General features: G+C 40.7%; 1 protein-coding gene across 1 annotated transcript in view; it reads left to right on the top strand.

Moving 5' to 3' along the window:
- The window catches only part of ADGRG4 (adhesion G protein-coupled receptor G4), a 121,430-nt gene that overhangs the window by 36,588 nt on the left and 72,427 nt on the right, over positions 1–12,415 (top strand). Inside the window, exon 6 of the mRNA XM_002832161.3 lies at positions 5,605–11,652. Coding sequence (XP_002832207.3) covers positions 5,605–11,652 — 6,048 coding nt within the window. The remainder of the gene's footprint in view (positions 1–5,604; positions 11,653–12,415) is intronic.

Consider the following 12,415-nt stretch of genomic DNA (forward strand, 5'->3'; position numbering starts at 1 on the left):
TAAAAAATTGTATCCTGGACATTTTGTGAATTAGGAGATTCTGGGTCTTATTTAAATCTTTTATTTTAGCAGTCAGTCATTCTGTTTAGGCTTACCACACAGGTCTTGGTCCATTTTTGTGAGCTGTGCTTCCAAATACCACTTAATTTTTAGAGTCTTTGTGATGTTACTTCATCTTGCTTGGTTTATCTCGTACCCCTGAGGCTTCCACCTGTCTCTGCTGGTGCTTCTTGGGTGGGGAGCAGAAGGCATCTCCTTAGGCCAGGCCTCCAGCTGTCTCTCAGAGGAGGATGGATGTGGGGGCATCCCCCTACCAATGCCTCTTGACTTCCGCTAGTCTCTGGACAGGAAAGGAAAATCTTGGGCTAGTTTTTGTAGACTTGGCCACCTGCTGCTGGAGAGTCCCTTTTTCTTGTTTCCCCTGCCTGCCTTGGTGTCTCTGGGTGAGGGAGGAGAATCTCAGTACTGCAGGGACAAAGAGACTTCCTAGATCAGGCCACTTGCTATTACTGGCTCCCTTTTTCCTCTTATGTCTGCCTGCCTTGGTTTTTCTGAGTGGGCGAGGAAAACCTTGGGTTGGCAAAAACAGTAGTCTTCCCAGACTGGGTTATGTTCAGCCAGTGTTTTTTGGTGGAGAGGGGAGATTCAGGCCTGGTAGGGAAGGAGAGTGCTTCTCTTGGTTGCTTATTGTTAGCAAGGTGCCCAGTCAGTCCCCCTTGCTGGAGTATCCAACTTGCCTGAAGTTGTCAGAGGGACTCCCATTTGATCCAGAAGGGGAATGAGCCTACTTGGACTGACTTCTGTTGCTAGGTTGGAGATTAGGAAGCATAGGTCCTGGGCCGCATTTTTATGTTGGGTTTGGTGAGGGGGAGAAGATAACTGCTACTATGTTGTTCCTTTACTCTTGGGGTCCCAAACCAGTTTGTTTTATTCTTAGCACCTTTCATAGTTCTCCTTTGGTTGTCTCTTACACCATTTCCAGGATTTATAGTTGTACCTTTTGGGGAGGAGCAGGGAAAAGTGGATCTATGCCATCTTGTTCAGTTGAGAAGTCTGCATTTGCTTTTAACATCAGTTCTCGGGCAGTAAAAGCTCTTGAGTGTGTATGCGTAGACAGATAGGGTGCGACAAAATGACAGAGATAATATCACTGGCATTGTAACTACCTTACTCACTTACAACATTTTCTTTTCTGAGAAGGACAGGCATTAAATTCAATGGAGATAAGTGTGCCATTTAGGATAAAAAAAAAATCCCTACCACATATAGGGAAAAGAGAAAGATTGATGAAGCAGAAGTAAAGTGAACCTCACTCATTAGAAATGATAGGTGCACAGAAAGTCTGAATTACTGAATTTAAGAAAAACAAAAGTATGTACAGATTAAGACAATAGGGTCACCAATAAACAAATTAAGTTATAAAAGAAATTTATATTCAGTAGCAGCCTACATTATACAAAATGATCTTGAATGTTCCAGATCATTACCCACTGTAATTAATTTCTAGACTTAAGGTTTATAGGAATCTTTAATTCCAATGGATCCTGATTCTAAAAAGCTACTGATTGTTTGATTGAATTGTCTTTATCTAGGATATGAATGATTATTCAAGGCAGATATTATATCAGGGAATGTCCATAATTTGGGATCCCCACTGAGTTTTGATTCCTGGGCCAGCAAAGTCACCTTGATGTTTTAGTTTAGCATTGCAATGCTGTCCTCTAAAGTTTGTTTCACTGTTTTGGGTGATTGCTGTTTCTTGCAGTGTTCAGCACTTGCAGAACTTGGCATTTAGTATCTAACTTTGTTTCTCCTTGGTACCTTCCGAAAGAGTCTCTTTCTTTCTTTGTTTCTCCTCGGATTGGGGTGTTTCCATGTAAATTGAGAGCATACATTTATGAGTGCTGGATAATGGAGGCATTTCTATATACTGTCTAACTTCTCCTCTAAATCTTTCATCTGTGAAAATCTCATCTCAACACTGCACTTCTCTGGGCCTCATCTGTAAATGAAAGGATTGAATATAATCTCCAAGTCCTGGCTCTAAAATTCTGGGATTTTAATGAATGAAGACTTTAGTCTTTATTAATACAGACTTTAGAGGAAAAATTTGATACAGCAGTCCCTCTGGAAGAAACCTTGCATCTGAAAGATTTAATGGAAGGTTTGCTGAAATATACAAACCCAGGCTTTAGGTTAAAACAGAGCAATGTAACATGCATTATTTCTTGAGATCTCTGGTACTTAAAATGCCACCTGCTTGGCAATTTGGCTCAACTCATTTGTTTTTATCTTTCTAAATCTTATATTCCTTCTTGAGATGCTTACTGGAAGTGTTAATAACAATTGCTACATTTATGGCTCAGCCCTCTCTGATAAAAATACCATGTCTAACTCCCATTCCCTGTCTTCTGAAAGAGTTTTCCACTACTTATGGATTACTCCAATAGTGCTCTTTGAATGCTGCATCAAAGAAGATAACTTAGACTTTTATGGTATTTAGTGTTTTATTGTTTTCCTAAAAAGTGAATGCAGTTCAATCATTAATCTTTTGTAAAGGAGAGGGAATTGTGAACTCTTCTCTCAACAATTAGTGCATTCATAGAGTGATTTCAGGCTCTAGGATGCCACACTCCTCAAATGTGCTAGAAGTGACACTTTCACGGAGGTTTGCCAAGCCAGTTGGCTGGTGTAAACCCACCTACAAAATTGGAAATGAAGATCCTGACAATTCTCCTTTCACGTGAAGTTATGGACAAATTTGAAAGCATAAAGCTTGAAATACACATTTGGCTGCTGAAATATACCAGTTTCTTGATAAGGCCTAACATAATGTGCATCTGTGGTAATTGGAAAAATGTCATAAAATTAAGTGGAAAAGTACTTTTTATATAGCTTTGACTTTTCCCCCTTAAAAACGTGTGTACTTTTATCAACTCATCTATACAGTCAGTTGGAGGATTGTTATTCATTCTACTTGCTAATGACCACAAAATCCTGAAGAACATCCTACACACACCTCAAAATTTCTGGATATGCAAATTATAAGTAATTTTAATGCTCAAGACAGTGAAACAAATCAGTAGATTGTCTACTATCACAATTATTCCTACATCATAGGTAATATGCTTCTCAGATGGATAAACTCAAAATACTAATTTCCCTAAAGTAAATATGGATGTTTTGGTGATTTCAATTGGAGAAAGATCATGACTCAGTCTTGAATTTTACTATGTACCATTTTCACTTGGATATTCACTATCATCCTAAATTCCACTTATCCACGTCTTAACTGGGTGTTTTTCTTCTGAGTGAGGCTTCTTCCCAATTTTTCTGTTTTTATGAAGATTACCGCTATTCTCCGAGTTGCCCAGAAGCAAACTTTGAGTTCTCTGAGATTTCTCTCTCTTCTTTATCTCTTAAACCTCTTTGTTATCATATCCTGTTAATTCTTACTTTCCAGTAGATATAGGGATAGGAATCTTCACATTGCTCTCACATCATTCCAAGCCTTTTTCTGTTATTCTATTAGCTTACAAATAGATACTAAACATCTACCATGTGCCAGGCACTGGGATAGACACTAAAGATACAATGGTGGGCAACAAAAGATGAGGACTCTGTCCATGTGGTCTAGCAAGGAAGAGAGACATTAAAAATCACATGCAAACAAAGGTAAATCTCCAACTATGATGCATTACATGAAGAAGAGGTATGAGGTGTCATAAGAGTCTGAAATAGATTGGTGTGAGCTAGTCATGGAAGTCAGGGAACGTAGGCTTCCCTGAAGAGGTGATGCATGAGCTGAGAACTGAAGGATTGGCAGAAGTTAATCAGATGAGGAAGGATGGGAAGAACATTCTAAGTAGAGGTTACAGCAAATGCAATGGTCTTGTAGTGGGAAAGAGCATGCCAAGTATTAGAGAACTAAAAAGAGGAAGACTAAAAAAAAACAGAGGGGACTTAGCACAAATTGAGACTGAAGAGATAGAGAGGGACCAAATCATGCATAGCTTTACATGCTTTATCAAGAAAAAATTTTCTTTTTATCCTATGAGCAATAGAAAGCAACTAAAGAGAGCTCAGTGTGTGTATGTGTGTGTGTGTATGTGTGTGTGTGTGTGTGTGTGTGTGTGTGTGTGTGTGTCAGAGAGAGAGAGAGAGGAAGGGGATCAGATTGGCACTTAAAAAGATCATTTTGGTTGTATTATTGAACAGATTAGAGAGGGTCCAAGAGTAGTGGCAGACAGTTCAGTTGGGAGGCTACTGCAGTAGTCCAAGTGAAAGATGATGGTGACCGGTTAGTGTGGTAAGTGATGGAGATAGAGATAAACTGGGGTGAGCCAAGAGATATTTAGGAGCTATGATCAATAGGACAAGATTATGGATTGGCTATGGCAGGTGAGAGAGAGAATGAAGGAGACAGAGGGAGAGAGAGAGAGTTGGAGCTTGCATAATTTAATGTATGATAGTGTAGGGCCGGTCACTAAAGGAATACCAGAAGAGGACCCAGTTTGGAGAGAAGCTAATGAGTTCAAGTTGGAGAATGTTGAGTTTGAGGTGTTAATGAGATATCCAAGAAATGATATCAAGTAAACAATTGGTTATATAAACGTGGAGCTCAAAATAGAGATCTGGTCAAGAGATATAACTTTGAGATTTGTCTGTGTATAGGTGTAAATTGAAATCCTAGGTGTAGAGAAACTATACAGCCAAATGAGAAGAGGTCCTGGGACAAAGCTTTGGTCAGGTAAAACAGGATGAGTCTAAAAATGAGTGGACAGAGAAGTAGGAGAAAACGCAGGAGTGTGTTGTGTAATGGAAAGCAATGAAAATAGTATTTTCAACTCATTACTTCTACTAAATAAATGTTAATTTGGGAGTTCCAGATTAAAACATTTTCAATCTAGTGTTTAAATGACTGATAGAAGTTTGACCAAGTGAAAGTCAACTGTTTTTTGAGCACTTACTCTATATAGGAAGCTATGCTAAGTGTTTTATGCACAGTAACTCAATCTCATAACGATTTTATAGGATAGGTGTTATTATAATCCTCATATTATAGAGGAGGAAACTGAAGCACAGAGAGGTTAAGCAACTAGTCCAAGGTTATGTAATGGGTGTGAAAGTGATGGAGCCAGAACTTAAAACTAATCCATTTGAATCTAAGGTTGATGTTTCTTTTTGGAATATTTTAAACTACACAATTCAATTTCTTTAATAGATATAGGACTATTCAAGTTATCTGTTTCTTCTTAACTGAGTTCTTATAGCTGTATCTTTCAAGGAATTGGATCCTTTCCCAAAGCTAATCTTCTTCTTAATCAATGCACTACTGTGGCATGCATCCCTTTTTCAGGAATGTTTATATATTTCATGAAGATACTACAAAATGGATGTCTTCCTACCAGTTACTTAACCAGGGTGTTATGAGTGCCATATAGAGATCTTAGAGAGTAGAAAATTATCTTAAGGAAAATCAAGTGATCTGATTATATCTGTGATACTTTCTTACAAAATGAAAAGAAATTATAGAGCTGTTTCTAGTTGTCTCTAATTTCCAAAGCTGAATCCAAAATAACACATTCTTTCTTATTTTTTTAGTTGTTCCTGAAAATATGACAATTCAAGAAAAAAGTACAACTGTTTCACAACAGATAGATACGACCACTCCATCCCAAATTACTGGAGTAAAACCACAAAAGACTGCACATTCCTCTACACTGTTGTTTCAAAGCATACCTATATTTGCAACTGATTACACAAACACAACCATATCATATTCCAATACAACATCTCCACCTCTGGCAACAATGACTGCACAAAAAGTCTTAAAGACACCGGTAGATGAGACAGCTACATTCGCAATGAATGTTTTATCAACTTCATCAGCCATCTCTCTGCCTACCCAGAGTATATCCATAGACAATACTACCAATTCCATGAAAAAAACGAAATCTCCATCTTCAGAAAGCACTAAGACAACAAAAATGGCTGAAGCCATGACTACTGAAATCTTTCAACCACCTACACCTTCTAATTTCCTATCCACATCCAGATTTACCAAGAATTCAGTTGTATCTACAACTTCAGCAATTAAATCTCAGTTGGCTGTTACGAAAACAACGTCTTTATTTTCAACTATTGAGTCAACATCTATGTCTACAACACCTTGTCTCAAACAAAAATCCACAAATACTGGGGCACTCCCTATCTCCACAGCTGGCCAGGAGTTCATTGAATCTACAGCTGCCAAAACTGTACCTTGGTATACAGTGGAAAAGACTTCACCTGCATCTACTCATGTTGGGACTGCATCAGCATTCCCACCTGAGCCTGTGCTCATCTCCACAGCTGCTCCAGTAGATTCTGTATTTCCTAGAAACGAGACAGAATTTCCACTGGCAACAACTGATATGAAAATAGCATTTACAGTCCATTCATTGACTCTCCCAACCAGGCTTATTCAGACCACACCTGCCCCAAGGACAGCTGAAACAGAATTGACATCTACAAATTTTCAGGATGTCTCTTTACCCAGAGTGGAAGATGTCATGTCTACTTCCATGTCTAAAGAGACCTCCTCTAAGACCCTTTCCTTCTTAACATCCTTTTCATTTACTGGGACTGAGAGTGTACAGACAGTTGTTGATGCTGAAGCTACACGTACAGCCTTAACTTCTGAAATCACACTTGCATCTACAGTGGCTGAAGCTATGCTTTCCTCCACAATCACAGGACGAGTTTACACCCAGAATACACCTACAGCTGATGGACACGTGCTTACTTTGATGTCCACTAGATCAGCTTCCACATCCAAGGCACCTGAGTCAGGTCCCACATCCACAACCGATGAAGCTGCCCATCTGTTCTCCAGCAATGAGACCATTTGGACTTCCAGGCCAGACCAGACCCTGCTGACATCTATGAACACAACCACCATACTCACATTTGTGCCTAATGAAAATTTTACATCAGCATTTCGTGAGAGTACTACTCATACAGAACATTTATCCGCAACTACCAATATCACCCCACTGAAAGCATCTCCAGATGGCAAAGGTACCACTACCAATGATGCTACTACAGCCAGATATACAACAGCTGTATCCAAATTGACATCACCATGGTTTGCTAATTTCTCCATAGTTTCTGGAACCACATCCATAACCAATATGCCTGAATTTAAATTTACCACTTTACTACTAAAAACAATACCTATATCTACAAAACCTGCAAATGAACTTCCTTTGACACCAAGGGAGACTGTTGTTCCATCAGTAGATATAGTATCTACTCTTGCTTGCATTCAACCAAATTTTTCTACTGAGGAAAGTGCTTCTGAGACCACACAAACAGAAATAAATGGTGCAATTGTATTTGGAGATACAACGACCCCTGTACCAAGGTCAGCAACAACACAAAGATTAAATGCCACTGTGACAAGAAAAGAAGCAACTTCCAATTATCTTGTGGGAAAATCAACTATAGCAGCAGTGGCTGAGGTTTCTCCATTTTCAACAATGCTGGAAGTGACAGATGAATCAGCACAAATGGTGACAGCTTCTGTCACTGTTTCCTCTTTTCCTGATATAGAAAAGCTAAGTACCCCATTGGATAATAAAACTGCAACAACTGAGGTGAGAGAAAGTTGGCTTTTGACAAAATTGGTGAAAACCACACCTAGGAGTTCATACAATGAAATGACAGAAATGTTTAATTTTAACCACACCTATGTAGCACATTGGACTTCAGAGACATCTGAGGGAATTTCAGCTGGATCTCCCACTTCTGGGAGCACACATATATTCAGTGAACCACTGGGTGCTTCTACCACAAGGATATCAGAAACCAGTTTCTCCACTAACCCTACAGACAGGACAGCTACGTCCTTGTCTGATGGTATCTTACCTCCACAGCCTACAGCTGCTCATTCCTCAGTAACCCCTATGCCTGTTACTCATATGTTCTCATTGCCAGTTAATGGCAGTTCTGTGGTGGCTGAGGAGACTGAGGTTACCATGTCTGAGCCTTCTACACTGGCCAGGGCTTTTTCTACATCTGTGCTCTCACATGTCTCAAATCTATCATCAACTACAATGACCACAGCACTGGTACCACCTTTGGATCAGACTGCTTCCACAAGCAGTGATATTGTGACTACCCATGGAGACTTGATTCGTACCACTTCAGAGGCCACGGTAATCTCTGTCAGGAAGACATCCATGGAAGTTCCTTCTCTGACAGAAACACCATTTCCTTCACTGAGACTCTCCACTCCTGTGACAGCTAAGGCTGAGACCACCCTTTTCTCTACCTCAGTTGATACAATAACCCCATCTACACACACACTCGTCTGCTCAAAACCTCCCCCTGACAACATTCTTCCTGCATCTTCCACTCATGTGATCTCAACTACGTCTACACCAGAAGCAACTCAACCCATATCTCAAGTAGAAGAGACTTCTGCCTATGCTGTCAGCTTCCCACATACTTTCAGTGGTGGTGAAGATGTTGCCAGCTTGGCTACTGGCACCACAGAGACCTCTGTTGTTGATGAGACCACACCCTCACACATCTCTGCCAATAAGTTTACTACTTCAGTAAACAGTCACATTTCTCCGTCTGCCACACATCGTGTACACACACCAGTGTCCATCCAATTGGTGACTAGCACCTCTATTTTATCTTCCGACAAAGACCAGATGACCATATCCCTGGGAAAAACCCCTAGAACTATGGAGGTGACAGAAATGTCCCCATCAAAGAATTATTTTATTTCATACTCCCGGGGTACTCCATCTTTGGAAATGACAGATACAGGATTTCCTGAGACCACAAAAACTTCCAGTCACCAAACACATTCGCCTTCAGAGATTCCACTTGGGACTCCCTCTGATGGAAACTTGGCTTCATCTCCCACTTCTGGAAGCACACAGATTACACCTACCTTGACCTCAAGTAACACAGTAGGTGTTCACATTCCAGAAATGTCTACCAGTCTTGGGAAAACAGCTCTCCCCTCACAAGCACTGACAATCACCACTTTTTTGTCTCCTGAAAAGGAAAGCACGAGTGCCTTTCCAGCATATACTCCCAGGACCGTGGAAATGATAGTAAACTCCACCTATATGACTCACTCTGTCTCATATGGCCAGGATACTTCATTTGTAGATACCACAACTTCCAGCTCAGCAAGAATATCAAATCCTGTGGACATCAATACAACTTTTTCACACTTGCATTCACTTAGGACACAACCTGAGGTGACTTCAGTTGCCTCTTTCATTTCTGAAAGCACACAGACTTTCCCTGAGTCCTTGTCTCTTTCCACAGCTGGACTATATAATGATGGTTTTACAGTTCTCTCCGACAGGATCACTACAGCTTTTTCTGTTCCAAATGTACCTACAATGCTTCCTAGAGAATCCTCTATGGCAACGTCCACTCCTATTTACCAGATGTCCTCATTGCCAGTTAATGTAACTGCCTTCATCTCCAAAAAAGTTTCTGACACTACCCCAATAGTGATAACTAAATCTTCTAAAACAATGCATCCAGGTTGTTTGAAAAGTCCCTGTACAGCCACTTCTGGGCCTATGTCTGAGATGTCCTCAATGCCAGTTAATAACTCTGCTTTCACACCTGCAACAGTCTCTTCTGACACTTCCACAACAGTTGGGTTATTCTCTACTTTATTGTCTTCAGTTACCCCCAGGACTACTATGACCATGCAAGCATCTACATTGGATGTTACACCTGTGACATATGCTGGGCCTACTTCAAAAAACAAAATGGTTTCCTCTGCTTTCACTACAGAAATGATAGAGGCACCTTCCAGGATCACACCTACAACCTTTCTCTCTCCAACAGAGCCAACTTTGCCCTTTGTAAAAACCGTTCCCACCACCATTATGGCTGGGATAGTGACTCCATTTGTAGGCACCACTGCCTTCTCTCTACTCAGTTCTAAGAACACTGGAGCTATTTCCTCCATTCCAAAGACCACATTTTCACCATTTCTATCAGCAACTCAACAGTCATCACAAGCAGATGAGGCTACAACTTTGGGCATATTATCTGGGATTACTAACAGGTCCCTATCTACTGTGAATAGTGGTACGGGGGTAGCTCTCACAGATACTTATTCCAGAATCACTGTTCCTGAAAATATGCTTTCACCTACTCATGCAGATAGTCTCCATACTTCCTTCAATATTCAGGTTTCCCCATCTCTGACTAGCTTTAAGAGTGCTTCTGGACCCACAAAAAATGTTAAAACAACCACCGATTACCTTTCTTCTAATACTAGAAAGATGACTTCCTTGTTAGAAAAGACTTCCTTAACAAACTATGCCACATCTTTGAATACCCCTGTTTCATACCCTCCATGGACCCCATCCAGTGCAACTCCACCCTCTTTGACATCATTTCTTTATTCACCTCATAGTACTGAAGCTGAGATCTCTACTCCAAAGACCTCTCCTCCTCCTACATCCCAAATGGTTGAATTTCCAGTTCTGGGAACAAGAATGACATCTAGTAATACCCAACCTCTGCTTATGACTTCCTGGAACATGCCCACAGCTGAAGGTTCTCAGTTTCCAATTTCTACCACTATTCATGTACCTACATCCAATGAGATGGAAACAGAGACTCTACACCTTGTTCCTCGGCCTTTGTCAACAATCACAGCCTCTCAGACTGGTCTAGTATCTAAAGATGTCATGGCAATGTCATCAGTTCCTATGTCAGGAATTCTTCCTAACCATGGGCTTTCTGAGAACCCTTCATTATCAACATCTTTAAGAGCTATCACTACCACATTGGCTGACGTTAAGCACACATTTCAGAAAATGACCACATCTGTAACTCCTGGGACCACACTCCCATCAATTCTTTCTGGTGCCACTTCAGGATCTGTAATTTCAAAGTCACCCATTCTGACATGGCTCTTATCTAGTCTCCCTTCTGGCTCCCCTCCAGCAACTGTATCTAATGCCCCTCATGTTATGACTTCCTCTACAGTAGAGGTGTCAAAATCAACATTTCTGACATCTGACATGATATCAGCGCACCCATTCACTAACTTGACAACACTACCCTCTGCTACTATGAGCACTATACTCACCCAAACCATTCCTACACCTACACTGGGTGGTATCACTACTGGCTTCCCAACTTCTCTCCCTATGTCTATAAATGTCACACATGACATTGTGTACATTTCCACACACCCTGAGGCATCCTCCAGAACCACAATAACTGCCAACCCCAGGACTGTGCCTCATCCTTCATCCTTCAGCAGAAAGACTATATCACCTTCTACAACTGACCACACTCTATCTGTTGGTGCCATGACTCTGCCTAGCTCTACAATAACATCTTCATGGAGCAGAATTCCAGCCGCATCATCACACTCTACTTTAATTATTCCTAAGCCCACACTGGACTCCATTCTAAATATAATGACTACTACATCCACTGTTCCTGGAGCCTCATTTCCACTTATATCCACTGGGGTGACATATCCTTTTACAGCAACTGTGTCTTCACCAATATCATCCTTTTTTGAAACAACTTGGCTGGACTCCACACCTTCCTTTCTATCTACGGAAGCATCGACTTCGCCTATTGCCACCAAGTCCACAGGTACTGCTCCATAATGCATGTGGTAGCCCCAACAGAATTCATGCACTATGGGTCATGTGTTCTCCAAAGTGGCCCATTCTTGGAAGGCAGAAAAGAATGAAGAAGGGTGCAGGTGTTTCTTATCTCCTTTAGACAATGGGTACAGTGAGTACCTTGTCCAAATACAAAATTCTCTAGCCATCTTTCTTGTCTTTGCTTTATTGAAATATAATGTAAATGTATATTTTCACTCATCATGACAATTTCTAAGCCTACTTTCCACCTGTTTTGTTCTTGACGGTCTGACTCTTATTCTGCCAATGTGCACATGGACTAGGAACCTCATCCCTTCCCAGTAAGAGAATCATATGGCCTTAGGTCTGAGCATGCTGACCACACACCAGAAAACACCAGAAAAAAACACCAGAATATATCTTATCTTGCCTTTTGAATTCCTTTTATGCAGGTCTCAGCCTTCTCCAATCCCTTCCTGCAGCTGACTAGGAGTGCTTGTCCAAGGCCAGGGAGTATTTGGCTTCCATATTGTTCAAATTTTGAATGTTCCTGCAACTTTTAACATTCTACAATAGAAATTTGATAGGATACACAAGAGCAAAAGGGAAAAAAGGAGAGAAAAACCTAAAGCAGAAAACAAGGCACAGGAGGAAAAAACAGTTATTTTCTCAGGGAAAATGATCTTCTGAGATAATGTTCAGTTTGGCCGTTGAGTGGACTGAAAGTCTGTTGGCCAATGAGAGTGGAGAATTGGTGGGATTTGTGGAGT

This window comes from Pongo abelii, chromosome X (genome assembly GCF_028885655.2).
Source record: "Pongo abelii isolate AG06213 chromosome X, NHGRI_mPonAbe1-v2.0_pri, whole genome shotgun sequence".
NCBI classification, from domain to species: domain Eukaryota; kingdom Metazoa; phylum Chordata; class Mammalia; order Primates; family Hominidae; genus Pongo; species Pongo abelii.